Consider the following 19,049-nt stretch of genomic DNA (forward strand, 5'->3'; position numbering starts at 1 on the left):
AAAACCCATGCCAAAATCAGGTGTCTGAACCAGGCTGGCCATGCCCATCTGACCTGGCTACTCAACTTCACTGAGGTAAGGCCACCATACCTGTTCCTTGCTGGCTGCCGAATCAAAAGGACCGTGTGCTGGCGCTGAGCTTAGCATTAAGCATGAGGCTACCGGAAGGGTCCCACGTTCATTCCTCTTCTATGAGAAAAGCTGCTAGGTAGAGGCCTGAGAACCCAAGCACCCTGGGCCTCACCAGATGCAGCAATATGAACCTACCGCGTGCCCGGGCCTTGCTGCCGAACCTCAGCGGAATCAGGGGCTTCTCCGACAACCCTCGGTTCTTCGGGAGTCTCCGGAAAAGCTGGTGAAGACGCCCAGTGACTGTGCGGAAGCAGGCGCCCATCACCTCTTGATCCCGGCCCTCCCTCATCCTGTCTGCAGATGATCAATAGCTCTTCTCTCTGCCTGGCGTCGGAGGATGGTGCCAAATGGAGGAGTTACCATTCCAGGAGGGGGCCCAGACCTCCTGTGACCCAGACAGGCAGCCGGGCCTCACCCCCAGCACCGGCTCGGAATGACAGATGCCTCTTCTTTCCCAGTCGAGAGGTCCTGTCCACTCCACCTCCTCCAGTGGAAAACTTTCTATTTCTGGGCTTTTAGCTTGATAAGATAAAAACGCCCCCACCGAACAGGCTAGAAGAGAGCTTGCCCCAGCCTTGCCTCTCACTCAGCCTGTGAGCCTGCAAATCAATGTCTCCAACGTTCCAACAGAAGACCAAAGTGATCCGGTCCCTCACACCGCATGCCGGGCCCAGGAGCTTGTGAATGGATTGCTTTGGGTTTGGTGGGTTAATAATGCTTTACCAGCTACACAGGCTCCTGGGGGACAGCGCAGAGCTAATTCACGGCCTCCCCTGCTCTGCTGAGCGGGGGAGGGCCCATGAGGAGGCCATGCGGCTTGGAGAGAGTCAGACCATTCATCGTAGACCAGACACCTGGGCCGAGAAGAGGTAGTGGGAAGAAAGATGTGACCCTATGGATTGGGGCCGGGGGAGGAGAGAATAGTCTCCCACATAAGAGCATCATCATCCCTAAAATGGGGTTCACTGGATGCCCCTGCACTGAGCCAGAAGCAGCCAAACTTTGTGGAAGAGCTGGAGGCTCTGATGCCCAGGCCAAGTCAGGGCACTGACACCAGGCAGGCAGCACCTTCCAAAAGGCCATCAAACAGAGGGGTCCCCTCCCGGGTTATCCAGAACCCCTATGCTACCCTGCCTACATCCAGGGAAGAAGAGGCACTTGTCCTTTAGCCAGGCGAAGTGAACTTCAGAGCACCATGCAAGTGTGGCAGCACTCTGGTCATCAAACACCTGACACCGGAATTCAGATACACTCTGCAGGAGTCCCCAGAGACCTGTGGAGCTACCAACTTCTGGCTCTATCTCTTTGTGTCCTCATTTTCTCCCAAGGTCACACTGAGCACAGATGGGAATACTGTCCCAAGGCCATCTCCTCTGGCCTGTGTAGGGAAGAACTTGTTGACTGATCTCGAAGAGGCTCCCCATCAACTGCCTTTCTCACAGAAAGCTAGTCAGGTCTTGTCCAGGTCACCCGCCTTGTAGACAGCCTCGGTGCTCCATGAAGCAGCCATAACAGCATGCTGTTTGCAAATTCTTTATTTAATGCCCAAGCACAATGCCATGTAACTATAATTTCTATTCCTGCAGAGGCTGATGGAAGAGGATGTGAGTTCAAGGTCAGCCTGGATAACCTAGCAAAGCCCTATCTTGCTAGGGTTGGGGATGTAGCTCAGAGGTAGAGTATTTGACTAACGTGCATGGGGCTCTGAGTTCAATCCTAAGGACCACCGAAAAATGAGCAGCATTTGAATTTGTTGATTAAAAAATAGTTTTATATGTTTCCTCATGGGTTTGTTAGTTTTTCATTTCAGTCTATTATTCTATGGAAGTTTGTATTCTTCCCTTCTAAAGTCTGCTGCAGTCAAACTTTTGTCATTTTGTATGGCTTAAAGAAAAACACATTGAATTTAATATTTTTCTTTATTTTGAGAAACAAAATCTTTCCTCCCTCCCTTTTAAGGTAGAAACTACACTGAGTTAGTAACTAATCTCTCTACCAAGTTTCCTGAGGTCAGTGCAACATGCACAGGTCGACAAGTTACAGGGAGATGCTAATCCTTTCTCTTACACACAGATATGTGTAACAGTGTAAATATACTTATACCTGGAAAATTCACTCTGTACAACTACAGGTCAAGGTTGGTCTTTTGTGATATATGGCATCTTTTTTTTATTAACAACTTCCATGATTATAAACAATATCCCATGGTAATACCCTCCCTCCCCCCACTTTCCCCTTTGAAACTCCATTCTCCATCATATCCCCTCCCCCTCTCAATCAGTCTCTCTTTTATTCTGATGTCATGATCTTTTCCTCCTATTATGATGGTCTTGTGTAGGTAGTGTCAGGCACTGTGAGGTCGTGGATATCCAGGCCATTTTGTGTCTGGAGGAGCACGTTGTAAAGAGTCCTACACTTCCTTTGGCTCTTACATTCTTTCTGCCACCTCTTCTGCAGTGGACCCTGAGCCTTGGAAGGTGTGATAGAGATATTGCAGTGCTGAGCACTCCTCTGTCACTTCTTCCCAGCACTGTGATGCCTTCTGGACATATGGCATCTTTTAAAGAGTATTTATATTTAAGAGAGAGAACTAAAAAAATTGGCACATCAGGGCCTCTTGCCACTGCAAGTGAACTCCAGATGTATGTGCCACTCTGTGTGCCTGGCTTACATGGCTACTAGGAAATGGAACCCAGGCTGAAGACTTTGCAAGTAAGTGCTTATAACCACTGAGCAATCTCTCCATCCCTAAAAAAAACAGAGATTGAGTAAAGGAAAGGTGGAGGGAGGGCTAATCAAAATATAAAAGAATTCAAATAAGTCATATGGAAACCTCCTTTTTTGGACAATGGAACACCCTAAAAACCATCTTGGAGTACAACTAAAGAGCTTAGTATTTTGATGTACTAAGACCTATTTTAAATGTAATATTTTACTTTCGCAAAAACTTAAAGATGTGTATGTATGCGCACGCGCATGCGTGCGTGCGTGTTTGCAAATGCCACTCTTACTCAGGAACACTTGCCAATTAGCCTGTCCAGCAGAAAAGGGTCATAAATGGGTCCAGGTCCTAAGATAACACTTGGGATCATCAACCAAGGCTGGTGGGAAGGTCCCCTGTTCTTTTGTACCTCTTCTGCCACTTTAGGTTTCTGAGAGAATCAAGGACTCACCCTGGCCCGGTTCTGGCAATGGCAGTGTTCCCAGGTCAGCCCTGGGAAAGGGGCACACATAACTGGGCGAGTTTGAAATATGAGTGAAAGAGGGAAATCCCTCCCATTTGGGCTTTAGAATGGGATGATAGTTGTCTGTTTTTCCCTCCCCAATGCGTGGGATGGAACCGAGGGCCTCACCTACACTCCCGAAGTGTTCTACCTCTAAACTCCACCCTCAGCTCTTCTGAGCTGTTCTTTAACAAGCTCAGCCACTGGGGAAATGAGCAGGAAAGAACTGGCAGAGATTAGAGACAGAGTTTTGGTAGGCTCTAGAATCTTCATTCCTGAGCCACTGGAAATGATGTGGACATTCTATTACAGGTAGTCTGGGAGGAGCATCACCTATAGGGCAGGAGAATGTCTGTGATGGCCTCTTATTGCCCCTGATGTTGATGTCTAACTATTGACCTAATGACCTTCATACTGAAGAAACAGTCCGGCCAAGGACCAAGAGTCCCTGAAGTGACAGTGGACACTGTCTTGTGGGCTGGGATGTAATATTCTCACCTTGAAACACCCTACTGTATAAAAACAGATTGCTTTCGGCCAGGCGTGGTGGCGCACGCCTTTAATCGCAGCACTTGGGAGGCAGAGGTAGGAGGATCGCTGTGAGTTCAAGGCCACCCTGAGACTACACAGTGAATTCCAGGTCAGCCTGGGCTAGAGTGAGACCCTACCTTGAAAAAGAAAAGAAAAAAGAAAAATCACAGATTGCTCTCAAAAACACTCATCACAAGAACCAAAAGTCACCGAGAGCACTCTCAGCTCTCACGTCACAGCTGGAATCCGGGCTCCGTTTAAGCACTTAGGCAGCACTGAGGTTTTCTGGAGTTTTAATACTTTCCACTGTTGCTGAAAGGACATAATTATTGCAACAGAAACCACCAACCCTCCATCTTCCACTAGCTTGGATGGAAAGCACAGCCTCCTCCAAGTGAATGAGGCAAGCGGGCAGTGCTGTTTGGGGTTAAAGCCACTGACGTTCCAGCCCCTTCTTCACTCCAGCCGCGCCCCCTAGGATCCAGCTTGCCCCCTTACTTTGGTTCATGACTAGTCTTGTGTTGTGTATGCTTTCAGCTGCTAGGTCGTGGTGAAGAGAGGCGTGGGACACAAAAACGCCTGTCTGCATGTCCATAGCCACCCTCTGCATACTCCTGACACCATGGGTATCCTGGGAGCAGGGGAACACACACTTGTTTCTTTCTCCTACCCTGAGAATTAGGAAAGCTTCATCTCTTGTTTAAAGATCTCGTGATGTGCCATGCTGAAGGTCAACTCAGGAGGCAAATACTGAAAACAGGTCGAGCACAGCCAATTCTCAGCGACCCAGACACTGACTCTCCAGCTCGCACGTGCCCCCCCCCAATTCCCTGGCTTACCCTCCTTAGTGCAGTAGTTATTATTAGCAGTAGTATTTGGAATATTTCAGCGTTCATTGACACAGGGGAGCACGTGAGTACATCATTCAGCTTGTGTGACTAATGATACAAGCTCATACGGCAAAATGCTATGTTGGGTGCTGGTTAGATTCTGGGTCATCCATAGAAGTCGCTCAACTTTCCTTGATGCTATGTTTTCTCATCTGTGAGACAGTTGTGGTGAAGCCAGCTCTTCACAAGAGACAGGGCTCAACGCAGACAGAAAGCATGAAAATTCTTTAGATACAGCCAAGTGCCACAGAAGCTCTCCACACCCACCATTTCCTGGCCCCTCCCAAGCCTATTTATTGGTGGGTTGGTAGGTGTGCGCATGCGCACATGCGCTTATCTGTATGCACCAGACTCTCCTGCTACTGAATGCATGTCCAGCTGTGGTGAGTGGGGGGAGCTGGGGAATTGAACCCAGGCAGCAGGCTTTGTAAGCAAGTGCCTTTAACCATTGAACCATCTCCCCGTCTGCTTGCCTGCTTGCTTGCTTCCTTCCTTCCTTCCTTCCTTCCTTCCTTCCTTCCTTCCTTCCTTCCTTCCTTCCTTCCTTCCTTCCTCTTTCTTTCTTTCTTTCTTTCTTTCTTTCTTTCTTTCTTTCTTTCTTTCTTTCTTTCCTTTCTTTCTTTTTGTTTCTTTTTCTTTTTGAGGTAGGGTCTCACTCTAGCCCAGGCTGACCTGGAATTCACTATGTAGTCTCAGGGTGGCCTTGAACTCACAGCGATTCTCCTACCTCTGACTCCTGAGTGCTGGGTTAAAGGCGTGAGCCACCATGCCCAGATTTTTTTTTCTTCTTCTTCTTTTCTTTGGGTTTTCAAGGTAAGGTCTTGCTCTAGCCCAGGCTCACCTGGAATTCCCTGTGTAGTCTCAGGGTGGCCTCACTCTCAGCAATCCTCCTACCTCTGCCTCCTGAGTGCTGGGATTAAAGGCGTGCACCACCACCACCCGGCCCAAGTGTTTTTATGAAATGTGAATATTTTCATTTTAGCAGGTTAACAGAACAACTTATATCACAATTCAGCAAACTTAATCATGATCTTTTCCCAGATCTAACACAGAGTGAAACAAAACATAAAATGGTTTAAGAGGGTTTTATTTTGTTTCCTATGGCGCCCAGGCTAGCCTTGAACTTGCAATCCTCTTTCCTAAGCTTCCTTGGTAACAGAATTACAGATGTGCATTGCTATTCCCAGTTCTAATAACAATAACCATTACTGTTATTTTAAAAAATCTTTTTATTGAGGATTTTATTATATGGATTTACTGAATTCATTTATTTATTTTTGAAAGAGAGAGAGTGGGGAAGAATGTGCATGCCAGGGCCTCTTACCACTGCAAATGAACTCCAGATACATTTGATACATTTGCCTCTTTGTGCTTCTGGCTTTAATCATGTGGGTGCTGGTGAATTGAATCGGGGTAGTAGGGCTTTGTAAGCAAGTGACTTTAACCACTGAGCGATCTCTCCAGCCCAAGTTCAAATTCTAGTAATGCAATATCAGCACAGCAAAGACACATGAGTGGAGAAAGATTCATTACTTGTAGCAGGAGGTCCTGGGAGTCAATTTTTTTGTTGTTATTTGTTTTTTAAATTTTTTTAGGTAGGGTCTCATTCTAGCCCAGACTGACCTGAAATCCCCTATGTAGTCTCAGGTGGCCTTGAACTCATGGTGATCCTCCTACCTCTGCCTCCCGAGTGTTGTGATTAAAGGCGTGCACCACCACGCCTGGTTGTTATTATAATTAAAGTGCTGGGGGTCCTCCAACCAAAGGCTTTATACATGTTAAGCAAGTGTTTTCCCCATCCTTTCTAAAAGATTCTAAACAGAAAAACACAAACAGTATTGCTCTACTTTTTGGCCTGATATTCATGAACCTGTCTGATCTGATTTCATCCACATAAGCCAAGTTCTCATCTTCTAGAAACTTCAGCAATGCCTACAGAAGACCTGGCAGAAGGTGACACAGAAGTCTTCTCTAACAAGTAGGCATGACCCAGCCTGCTATGGTCACAGGTGAGTCTCATACTTGGCTGCCACCTGCCTATTCAATGACACATGCAGGAATGAACAGACAAGATGCTGAACATCACCACCCTCTTATAACCCCTCAGAGTGATGCCACCTTGTTCCTTCCCTCCTAATGTCTTCTACTGTGGCCAGGGCAGTAGGCATAGATAGGAAAATCATAAAGAAAACATGGGGCTCACTTCAGTTTCAAGTGCTCAGCAGTCCATCAGACAGGATGGATCATATTCCACTGGGTATATGTCATGGTGCCAATGGGTACCTCAGTGCACTTCCTCTTTCTTCCACTAAGGCACAAAAACATGTAAACCTCATCTCTCATGAATTTCCTCTACTCCAGGAATCACAAGCGGGCTAGAACAGGCCCAGGACAGACATGTTGACCACTTCTGCCAACCACGACTGCGCCATGAACAGTTGTCTTGATGTCCACCAGGCTCTGCCCAGGTCCCCTGAGCATCGTGCTGTGTGCACTTTGGAGAAGACCCAAACATAACTGGTTCGGGTCTGAGGCAAGGTATTCATGACCATTTCCAGCACTGATTTAATTCCACTAAACTAGTGTACCCAGTGAAACAAGCCTTGTGCCCGATCTGACATCATCCCCTCAGCCTCCTTATTCCTTCCCCTAAACCCAAATTCTGGCTCTGCTCCCTTCCCAACCTTGAGCTCCAGCCCAGAACATGGAGAGAAAAGTTTGCCAGAATGCCTCGAGAAAAAAAAAAAAAAAAAGAAAAAAAAAACCAGGAATGTGACTAAATGCAAAAACATCTCTTTAGTTAGGGCTGGCCTTTGCAGAGTCAGCTGCCGCCAGCATTTTGTGACCTAGCAGGGGAGAGGCTGAGCAGAGTCTTGTAGGAGGGGTTGGTGGCCAGAGGCAGAGAGACCAAGAGTAAGAGAGTCATGCGGAGCAACAGGCAGCCTGCAGCCGCACAGGCCAGGATGGCAGAGGGGCCGCGGGAGCGGATGCTGACTGAGGCAGAGCACCCACATGCCTTGTCCACGGACTGCTACCCACCCTTCCCAGAGCGCTCACCTTGCCATCCCAGGAATGAGAAAAGGAAGGGGCAGGGATGTGTTCATGGGTGCCTCATCTGCCTTAGTAATACCCCAGGCAGGGCAAGAGTGGCAAGGAGCCGCCTTCCATGGGGAAACTGAGGAATGAGGGGTGGGTGCAGGGAGCCAGAGGGAGCCCTGGGGGGAGACCACTTGGAGTGTAGGAGCAGGACCCATGCATGGCTATGCCATGCCTGCTGGCTGCTTCTACCAGAGGTGCCAGGCACAGGGCTGAAAGTTAGAAAGAGCTTAAGGGTCTGACGTGGTCCCGAAGCTTTACAGACCTGCCAGGACAAGCTCTGCCCGAGAGGCCTGGGCTTTAGTGCTGCCCCCTAGGAAGGTGGCCAACCTCTCCCTGCACGGGTGAGAGCCTGGCAAGAGCGTCCTCACGTTCCAAACTCATGAGGGTGAGCATGGCATGGAGACAGGGTTCTTCGGAGCAAAGGGGCCCTGCTGACATGTGAAGAGCCCTACAAAGCACATTCTCAGACCTGGGCTGGGCCTGGCCCGAGCCTGACCCCACACACTTCCCAGGCAGACACTCTACCAGTCAAGCAGGACCCAGGGCTCTCTTCCTTGTTGCTGGGGGCCTGCCTTGCAGGCTTGGCACTAGTTGATTCAGTAGCAAACTTGGAGAAAGACAGAATCCCAGGCCCAGCCTCAGGGCTGAGGGGCGACATCAATTCACTGCCGTTTCATAACTCGCAGCATCGGCAGGCGAATGCACGCGGTCATTACCAAGTCTAATTAGGCTGCAGACAAGTGGCATTAATCATTTTTGACTGTACCTGGGATTCAAAGCCTCCATACTCAGTAATCAGAAAATCCCATGCTCTGATGAATGGGGGAGGGCGGAATTAAGCCCACATTTAATCTTTCACTTTCATTTGTAGAAATGGTAGGAAGTAGGAGGAGAAGAAAACCAGAGGAGCAGATTGGGGGTCTCAGAAAGCTCCCTTTTTCCTCTCTCTGTCTCTTAATACACACTCTCCAAACGGACCTTTCCCAAGAAAAAAGACCCCTGTTAGAGGAGAGGCAAGGATGGGAGTTCCCGCACACACCGTTTTTAACAAGAAAAACATCAATTTCAGTGCCTAATTTTTCCAGCCTCCAAAGCCTAATATGATTCTAAACCAAGAATAACGAACACACGGCTCACACTCGAGCAGCACCGATTGTGCTGGGCAAACGCCGTCCAGGCCCAGGGTAATCACGGAAGCCAGCAGAGCGGCCCAGGCGCTTCCCAACATGCTTGCGGTGAAGGCCTTCTCGGCTGCAGAGCTGGTCGATATCAGGGTCCCAAGAGACTTCTTTTTTTTTTTTTTTGGCAAAGGACATATGGGTGGGGGAGGGGGTTCTGCAGGATCCACCTGGGTGGCCCCAGTACCCAGAGTATCTACCTAACCCAGCCACTGACATACTAATATGGCAATAAGAAGTCAAGCGGTGGACAAGTAACCCTGGGAGACACCAGCCACTCTCAATTAGAAAGGCTGCCGCGCCCCTCCCCAGGCACTCCACAGCAAACACCCAGTTCTCACACTGTAATTAAAGTATAGAGGGGCAAATTAGGGTGATGAGCCCCACAGCACCCCTTTCAACCTTATTATTCCAATCACTTCACACTCATGGCTCTGAATAACTACCCCTCCAGAAGGATTGGCTTCTGGAGCCGACCTGGGATGCTCACAAACAGTGTGCAAGGGTTGCCGAAGCTTCTTCCGTCCTGTTTGTGAGCTGGACTGGGTTTACCCAGCTGCGAGGGCATTACCTGGGCCGGGACGGTTCACACACCCACTCAAACACAACGACTGGCAGAAGGCCATCTCTGTGCTTTCTACAGAAGAAAGGGGGGGGGGGAAAGCGAGAGGATTCTCAGGTTATTTGCTATTGACTTTTCTTTTCTGGAATGCTGCCAGTGGCATCTCCCCATGACTACTCTCACCCCAAAATATGCACATGTAGTTCAAAATCTTTGCCTTCTACAGTGCGCCCTATATGTGTCTGCCCAACCCCACTGGATTTCCTTCTCAATCCAAAAAGCTTGGTTTCTTTAATCCTGAGAATTAGCACTAGCTCTGAACTTTCTTGTTGGCAAATCCGGCACAAACCAGAGCTCAATTACACACTTTGAGGTGAGCTAAACATAAAAGAAAAGCTGCTCTCCAAAGCTAGCCTTATTGAAACCTCATTTGCAAATAGGGCTCCCACCCAGTGTTGGCCTCCTGCACAGTCAGATATCATTCTCCGTCCCACTGTCCTTCCACTTGCTTCCAAAAGCAGGGAGAATTAATCGCATAAACAGGCTACCATATCCAACTACCACTTACTGAAACCACCACTGGAACTTGCTGGCTACAAGGGTTACACAAATAGCCAATATTTCTGTGACCCCCAGGCCAGGCACAGAAGGCTCAGCCACTGGCTTTCAATGAAGATGTTCCTTAGCCCCAGCAGACTTCTACTTGAGACACCAGGCAAGGGTGCCATTTCTATCTTTTTTTTTTTTTTTTTTTTTTTTTTAATGAGAAAGAGACAGAGAGAGAATTGGCATGCCAGGGCTTCCAACCACTGCAATCAAACTCCAGATACATGCACCACTTGTGTGCATGTATGACCTTGCACGCTTGCATCACCTCATGCATCTGGCTTATGTGGGACCTGGAGAGTCAAACATGGGCACCTTTACTGCTAAGCCATATCTCCAGTCCAAGAGTGCCATTTCTAAAGGACACTTACTATTGCAAGTTCTAGGATATATCACTCACTTCCTAGTCAACTAAGCAACCAGACAAAGCATGAAAACTGCCTCAGGTACCCAGGAGTCCCAGTTAGCTACTAAAACTCTTAGATAGGAGGAGGTAATAGCAACATTCATATGGAATTAAATGCTTATATAATACTTTCTGCTGCCACAGTTGTAAGCACTTCATAGGCATGGTATCAATCCACTGAACCCTCACATTAACATGCTGTGGCAAATGTGATTATTATCCCATTTTTTTGTGTGCTTATTTATTTATTTGAGAGTGACAGACAGAGAAAGAGAGAGAGAGAATGGGTGTGCCAGGGCCTCCAGCCACTGCAAACGAACTCCAGATGCGTGTGTCCCCTTGTGCATCTGGCTAAGGTGGGTCCTGGGGAATCAAGCCTCATACTGGGGTCCTTAGGCTTCACAGGCAAGCACTTAACCGCTAAGCCATCTCTCCAGCCCGTATTATCCCATTTTTTAAAAAACAAGGAAAGGGAATACAGAAGTACACAGGGTCACATGGAGACTAAAGGGCAGCCTGGGCTCAAATCTAGGACTCTGGTTCTAGTCTGAAATCTTCCTCACTGCACAGTATAGCTTTTAAAAACCCTTTCCTGGGGAGGCAGAGGTAGGAGGATCACCATGAATTCAAGGCCATCTTGAGACTACATAGTGAATTCCAGATCAGCCTGAGCTAGAGTGAGACTGTGCCACAAAACAAACAAACAACAAAACCCCTTTCCTGACCCTTGCTTTTCTTCAATTGTTTTTTTAACTTTTTGTTTATTTTTATTTATTTGAGAGTGACAGACAGAGAAAGAAGCAGATAGAGAGAGAGTGAGAGAGAGAATGGGAGCACCAGGGCTTCCACTGCAAATGAACTCCAGATGCATGTGCCACCTTGTGCATCTGGCTTACGTGGGTCCTGGGGAATCGAGCCTCATACTGAGGTCCTTAGGATTCACAGGCAAAAGCTTAACCACTAAGCCATCTCTCTGGCCCCTGACCCCTACTTTTGAAGATGAACATGAAACAAATAAATGTTCTCATGGAATTAGACCTTCATCCTAACAAAAGATGCTTGGTGAGTTTGGCCAGAGGGTAGAACTTGCATATCAAAATTTTCTCAACTTTTTTTCCACCACAGGCTCACAAAAAACTATTAATAACAGCACAGACTCCTCTCTGGCTTCTTTTTTAAAAAATTTTTTGGTTTATTTTTATTTATTTATTTGAGAGCGACAGACAGAGAAAGAGGCAGAGAGAGAGAGAGAATGGGCACGCCAGTGCTTCCAGCCACTGCAGACGAACTCCAGATGCGTGCGCCCCCTGTGCATCTGGCTAATGTGGGTCCTGGGGAATCGAGCCTTGAACTGAGGTCCTTAAGCTTCACAGGCAAGCACTTAACGGCTAAGCCATCTCTCCAGCCCCTCTCTGTGGCTTCTTGACTCCAGTTCTGATTCCTTCCTAGTGTTCAGACATCCTAGGTGGTATGAACACAGCTCTATAGGGGGACATGGGAGCCCAAGAAATGAAGGGCCTTCAGCAGCACATACCACATAGAATGCATACTACAATATCAGGAGACCTGCCTATGGCCTTCAGTTCTCCTGCCACTGGAAACTGTTTATGGACTAAGCAAGAGAAATAGACATTCTGATGTGATGTAAAGGTGCTTAAATTTAATCAGGAAGTATCACCAGCTGTCCATACAGATATTCCCAAGTGCGCCGCAATTGCTCCGCCCCCAATCACAAAACTATAGTATGTCTAATAACTGACACAGTCCCTAAAGTCTAGATACAAGCAACAATGCCAAAATGCCAGATTTTTTTTTTCTGTAATTTGAGAATAATCCCATCATAGCGATGACACTGCCTCTCAATAAACTAGTGGAGGACCATGGAGCGCAAACGCTGGCAACAAACCCGAAGGCACACTGCTCCAGGCACAGGTACTTAGGAGACGCAGGAAGCCCCTACAACAGCTCAGAGCCCTGCACCCTCTGACCTCACCCGAATGATGACACCTGACCCAGGGCAAGAACAGCACCTGCTTTCCCTCTCCACAGGACTTCAGACTTGGATGTGAGCTCTCCTTCCCCGGAGGTAGACTAACCTCCTTGGCCATGGACTGCAGAGAGAGGAGAGCTAGGGCTTCCTGACAAGGGTATCTGCTGCTGTCCAGCGCTGCAGCCGCAGGGAGACGCTGGCGGCTGGGGGTGGGGGAGGGCCTGCTGATGGACCCACCACGATCCATTTCGATCCATTTCCATCCATTTCCAGACATGCTCGCCAGAGGCCTTGCCACTGTCTGTGCAGGGCCATTCACGTGTTAATGAGCCTACATACACACACATGCCTATGGGTATCTTCTGCTAAACCGGCAGCAGCAAACAGATACTCAGGTGTGTGTGTGGGGGCACATATTAAAGAAATACCTACCCCAACATTGTAGGAGGGAGAGATAATGTTAACTGCACCCCCAAATCGCAGACATAGAGTCTCTGCACCGGTGCCCAGTGTTTCATAGTAAGCATTCTGAACAACACGGCCAGCGGGCAACGGAGGGTGAGGAGGCCCAGGAGGAAGAGCCCAGCAGGGATTTGAGTAACCCAGGAGTCCAGGAGAAGGAAGGAGACAGGACACAAACACTGGAGTGCAGTCTAAAGGGTCAAAGGACCAGAAGAGGAAGACAGAAAGGGGCACAAGTCCGGGGTGACCTCAGATCATTCAACCTCACAACCCGTTTTCCATCCAAAGCCTGTAGGTCTCTTTCTGCCCCAAGAGGTCCGCCTACAGGAAGGGCCTGAGCTTGGAGCACCAGGCGAAAAAGGAACCATTTTCCCACTAACCGTAGTAAAGCAAGGGTCAAAGAGTCACCCCATTATCAGGATTACTGCCCGCTTCCAAAAACTTAGAACTAAAGCCAGAGGGTGTGTGAAAGATACCCGGTGACCTTGTGGCGAGCCATCAAGCCCAGGCTGCAAGGAAGCGTGCGTGTGTGTGGGTGTGTGTGTGGGGGGGTGGTTACCTGTCAGGAGGGTGTGGGGGTACCTGTCAGGAGGGTGTGTATTGGGGGACACCTGCCAGGAGGGTGTGTGTGCGGGGGGGGGGGATACCTGTCAGAAGGTGAGGAATCACAGCATAGCCACACCTGGACAGAGGGCAGTCATTGCCAGGCAGAGGGTAGGAGCTGTCTCCAGGGGACCCTTGCGTTAAGTTCGGGTACGCAGGGAGCCCCCGAGGGCCCACCACGGTCTTAGCCCCCCCCCCCCGCCGCTCCCGGCCCGCACTCACGAGCGCAGCGCAGCGCCTGCCGCAGCACCTCGCGTCCGCACAGGTCGCACCAGCCGGGACCGCCCCGGAGCGCCCATTCCGCAAAGCGGTGGCCGTCGCCCCGCTCGCCCGGGATGCGGGGATCCTGCGGCTGCTCGAAGATGCTCCGCACGTCGCGGGGCCGGGGCGCCCCTGGCCGCCGCCGCAATCTCGGCTGCAGACCCGGCCTGAGAGGTCGAGCTGGTCTCGTGGCCCGGGGCTGGGGTCGGGGCTCGGGGTTCCCCTGGGCCGTCCTCCGGCCACCGCGCCCCTCGTACGTCCCGGACGCCGGGCATAGGGACGCGGGGACGCAGCGACCCGGAGGCGGCGGCTCCGGGCCGCTCAGGCTCTGCAGATAACGCGGCGGCTCGGGGTCCAAGAGGAGCGGGTAGGGACGCTGCCCGATGGCCGGGGACGCCATGGCCATGCCCGGGCACTGGCAGCGGCGGCGGCGGCTCCGATTCAACCCCGGGAGAAGGGGCGGCTCCGCGCGGACGCGCCTTTAAAGGGACCGCAGCCTGCGGGGCGGGGCGAGGGCGGGGACACTCCAGAAAGGCCGGAAGGGCGACCCCCGGGGGAAGACCCGAGGACCCGGGGCGGGGGCCGGGGGCCGGGGGTTAGGGTCCGTAGCAGGAGGGTCTGAATTTAGGGGCGTCTCGGTCGAGCGGGCCACGAAAAGGCTGCGCCCCGGGGAGGTCTGTAAGGCACGGGGCGCGTACTTCGGGGTCCCTACCTCTTCTCCTCTCCCACACCCAACACGCCCAGGTGAACGAGCAGGTGGGAGCCAAGGATGCGGCCTAGGCTGGGCCACCGCCCGCCGGCCCAGCGCTGCCCGATGACCCCGGGCGGGTCGGGCTTCGAGCTCCCCGCGGCGCGATGCTTCCTCGCGGCCCGCGGATTCAGATTCGCCCTCCTGCGGGGTAGGCTATCATTCCTCTTTCTGCGAAGACTGGGGTTACGGCGATCGCGGGCCCCCGGTCACCACAAAGCCTTCTCTAATCCCGTACCCCGTGGGTCGAGAAGCTCTTCCCAAATCAAATTCTTCTCTCCCCTTGGCTGTTGGAATAATTACCGCGTGGATGCCAGCCTTTACATGCCCGGCTTTATCCCTGGCAGGGAGGGCTCTCCCTTGACACTTGAAGAGAGGTCCCCTAACTACCAGCGCAAGGACTTGTGGCATGGCTTAAGGCTCCATTTTGGAATTCCCAACTCTTGTCCAAAGGACCAGGCGTTTTCTTTTTGCTCTGGGTCTCGAACACTATGTAGCGGGTCCTGGGTCCTCGATTGGCGCCTTTGGTCAGGCAGACAGTCCCATTCGAAGGGAAAGCCGGGCCTCCTGCACCTTTGAACCTGCGTCCTGTCACAGGCCAGCAGCGGTCCTGGGCCCTCTCTGTCCCGTTCTCTTATCTGTAAGCGCTTCCCTCTCCAGTTTTGACTCAGGGATCACACCTTTTCTTTTCAAATACAGACTTGATTTGGCGATTTAGCAAAAGCCCCTGGCAATGACCTGTGGGGACGGTTCTCCCTATACAAGAGTTGTGTTTCAACTAGTCCCTGATGGAAAATATTCAGAAAAAAAAAAAAACCCACCCCATGTCTTTATTGAACATGTGCAGGATTTTCTTGTTATTCACCAAACAATGCAGCGTGACAATTCATGTAGCATTGACGTTTCATTGGGTGTTATAAGTACTCTGCAGATGATTTTAAGTGCACACTTTACAGGCAAATGCTCTGCTATTTTACAAAAGGGACTTGAGCGTTCTCAGGTTTGAGTATTGAGGGTGGCAGCGGTCCTAGGAAACCAGAGTAATAGTTCTTCTAAACCTGAATCTTTCCTGTTCTTCCCAAGCCAGAGGTGGATCTCCCCCTAGTGTCTAGTAGGGGGATCCTCGCTTTTGCCTTTTGGTTTGCCCTTGGAGGTGATTTTTAGGTGAATCCTAACATTTTAGAGTCCAGTGGCCAGGGAATTCCCATTGTGCAGTGCTCCATGGCTTCTCCCCCATGACAGCAATAACCAGACTCCTCTCCCTCCCAAATTCACAGCAAGGGCACAGGTTCCTGGTCTCTGGGTCTTACCTCAGGAGCTGGTTCCAGGGTAGATGTTGCCCCCACAGGGCCAATAACACCAAGCTGCAAGGCAGGCAAAGCTGAGAGGGCGAGTGTGGGCCACAGCATTACCCCACTTCTCCACTCTTCCTCCTGCCTTCCCTACTCAGTGCTTCCAGCCTGCGTGGGCAACAATATTGTTTGGAGGGCTCATTAAAACCCAGCTTGCTGAGCTGCACCCCAGTTTCTGTTGTCAGTAGGTCTGAGGCTAGGATATGTGTGTTTGTGTGTGTGTGTGTGTGTGTATGTAGGTATATATATATATATATGTGTATATATACATGTATATATATCCACATATTATATTTATATTATATATAATTTATTATACATATTATTAATAATATATTAATCAATAATATAATAATATATTATATAATAATATATAATATACAATAATATATAATATGAATTATTATATAAATATAATAATATCAATTATATATATATATATATATATATATATATAAAATTTTCAACAAGTTCCCAGGCAGTTTTGCTGCTGGTGGTCCAACTTGTCTAGGGATAAGGTGGTAATAAGAGAATAGACTTCTCAGTCCTGTTCCTCCAGGACGGGCAAACCTGAGAGGGACAGCACAGGGAAGAGCCCAGGAGCGGCTATTTTTCTGTGTTGTCTGCTGAGTGTGTGAAAGGGAAAGTACGTTTGCCCTGATGATCCTAATCTCCACCTCTGTACTGTTCTTCCCCGGAGTTCATACCTAAACCTGTGCTGTGTATAAATGTTTGCTCGCATCTACCCTTTGTTATCCATCCATGTCCATAGGTTCAAGAAATCACCCAGAGATCACTTCCTGTCAGGAGTGCCATGTGCTTGGTGAGGTGCAGGGCACAGACCTCGTTTGAGCTCTGGGTGACTTTTGTTTGTCAAGAGACAGCAGGATTCTAGTAACGTCACTAGAAGGCTAGTTTTGAAATGTCATTTATGAGCTAACCACCAACAATCACCAACTCTGTTTTCCCAAAATCCCAGGCTCCCAAGTCCCATTCAGGCCTGGTTCTGATTGCCTGGATGGAGGCACTCACATGGCTGGGTGTTGGTGCTGGGTGTTCGAGACTGAGATTGGCTGGCGCATTCAAACATGCAGCCTTCCCGGCTGTTGGGGCTGAGCAGAGGATTCACTGAATGGGGAGGAGAGGGCGTGGGGCCAGAGATTCAGAGATGGGAACAGAGATAAATAATTCACATGACCAACCCAAGAAGTTTATCAAGTTAATCTTAAGATTCAACTCTTTGAGCCAAGAAATTGAGATAAGGGGTGGGGTAATGGCCTCCCCTAATCTCAACAGCCATGGGAGCCACCTCCCCAGAGACTGTCATTCCCAGTGCAGTCCCCTCCTGTCCTGAACCAGCACATCTACCAGCATCCATTTCCACAACACACACACACACACACACACACACACACACACACACACACACACATGCACTCACGCACGCACACACACACAGAGAGAGAGAGAGAGAGGAAGAGAGAGAGAGAGAGAGCAGTCATTTTTCTTTAAGGAAAAAAATTCCTGTAGAATTTTTTTTTTTATGAGAGACAGAGAGAATTGGCATGTCAGAAGGCATGCAGCCACTGTAATCGAATTCCAGATGCTTGTGTCACCTTGTATGTCTGGCTTACATGGGGTCTGGGGAGTTAAACATGGGTCCTTAGGCTTCACAAGCAAGCACCTTAACCATTAAGCTGTCTCTCCAACCCCAATCCCTGTGGCTTTAATGTAGAAGATAGAACATCACTTGGGATGGTGTCAAGTGCCCAGGTGGTAACTTTTATCTTTAACTTTGTGCGGCACCCCGTGTACTCACTTGTGGTGGCTGAAGAGCATCGGGTGTCCCCCATCACTCACCCCCTTGCTCTTCCTCATGACGGACCCTCATACTGATTCTGGAGCTTTTCACTCATTACCCTAGAACTTCTCCAGCCTCCACTTCCATGGGACTAGGGTTATAGGCATGCTTGCCTATGCCCAGCTGCTTACATGGGTTCTGCAGATCCAAACTCCGGCGGTCTCAGCCCCCCTCAGACCCTCATGCTTGCAGGGGAAGTGCACATAATCACTGAGTGATCTCTCCAGCCCTGTTGCTATTCACACACACCACACACACACACACACACACACAGTCTCGTGTAGCCCAGGCTGGACTCTCAGTATGACTTTAAACTTCTGATTTTCCTGTCGTCTCTATCTCCATGATGCTAGAACTACAGGAGTGCACTACCATACCCAGTTTATACAGTGCTGGGGGATGGAGGAAGGGCTCCATGAATGCTGAGCAAACTCTCCGCTGAGGTTTATCTCCAGCATTTAAAAAAATTTTCTTTTGTTTATTGTTATTTATTTATTTGAGAGTGACAGAGAGAGAAAGGGAATGGGTGCGCCGGGGCCTCCAGCCACTGCAAACAAACTCCAGATGCATGCACTCCCTTGTGCCTTGTGCATCTGGCTAACGTGGGTCCTGGGGAATCGAGCCTCGAACCGGGGTCCTTAGGCTTCACAGGCAAGCGCTTAACCGCTAAGCCATCTCTCCAGCCCTATCTCCAGCATTTTTGACTCTGTCCTTGCTCACCCACGTTACTGCACCCACTGGAACACCTATTGGGGGTTTCCTCCTCATTCTCAGATTCTCTCAGCCCAGAGCTGGTGACTTCTGATTGTGACTCAGACTAAGTGCACTGCTTTTACTTTTGACCAAAGGAAAAGATTCTAACAGTGAATTTGAATGAGGTCACTTCTGAGGTGGTCCCCAAGAATACTGGTTCCCCTATTGGGTGAGTTGTTTCCAGGCTCTCCTTAGCCAACCCCTCTAACAGGAAAGAAAAGGAAAGGGCAGATCTGTGTATGACTTTCGGACTTTGTTTGGTTTTGAGACATTTGAAGTTGTCTGACATCCCTGAGGGTTTCAGGGCACCCTGGGGACACTGACAGTGGTACACAGGATTCCGGTCAGTCATGGCAAGTCAGGTTAGGTTCCAGTAATAAGCTTCACATTA

The 19,049-nt window shown here is 49.6% G+C and overlaps 1 protein-coding gene across 2 annotated transcripts in view; it reads right to left on the reverse strand.

The window, feature by feature from the left end:
- Positions 1 to 14,350, reverse strand: part of Rassf5 (Ras association domain family member 5) — a 78,383-nt gene extending 64,033 nt beyond the window's left edge. For both annotated transcript variants that reach the window (XM_045147415.1, XR_006636788.1), the window contains exon 1: positions 13,906 to 14,350. In XM_045147415.1, coding sequence (XP_045003350.1) covers positions 13,906 to 14,350 — 445 coding nt within the window. The remainder of the gene's footprint in view (positions 1 to 13,905) is intronic.
- Between the last annotated feature and the right edge of the window lie 4,699 nt (positions 14,351 to 19,049).

This window comes from Jaculus jaculus, chromosome 1, assembly GCF_020740685.1.
Source record: "Jaculus jaculus isolate mJacJac1 chromosome 1, mJacJac1.mat.Y.cur, whole genome shotgun sequence".
In the NCBI taxonomy this organism is placed as follows: domain Eukaryota; kingdom Metazoa; phylum Chordata; class Mammalia; order Rodentia; family Dipodidae; genus Jaculus; species Jaculus jaculus.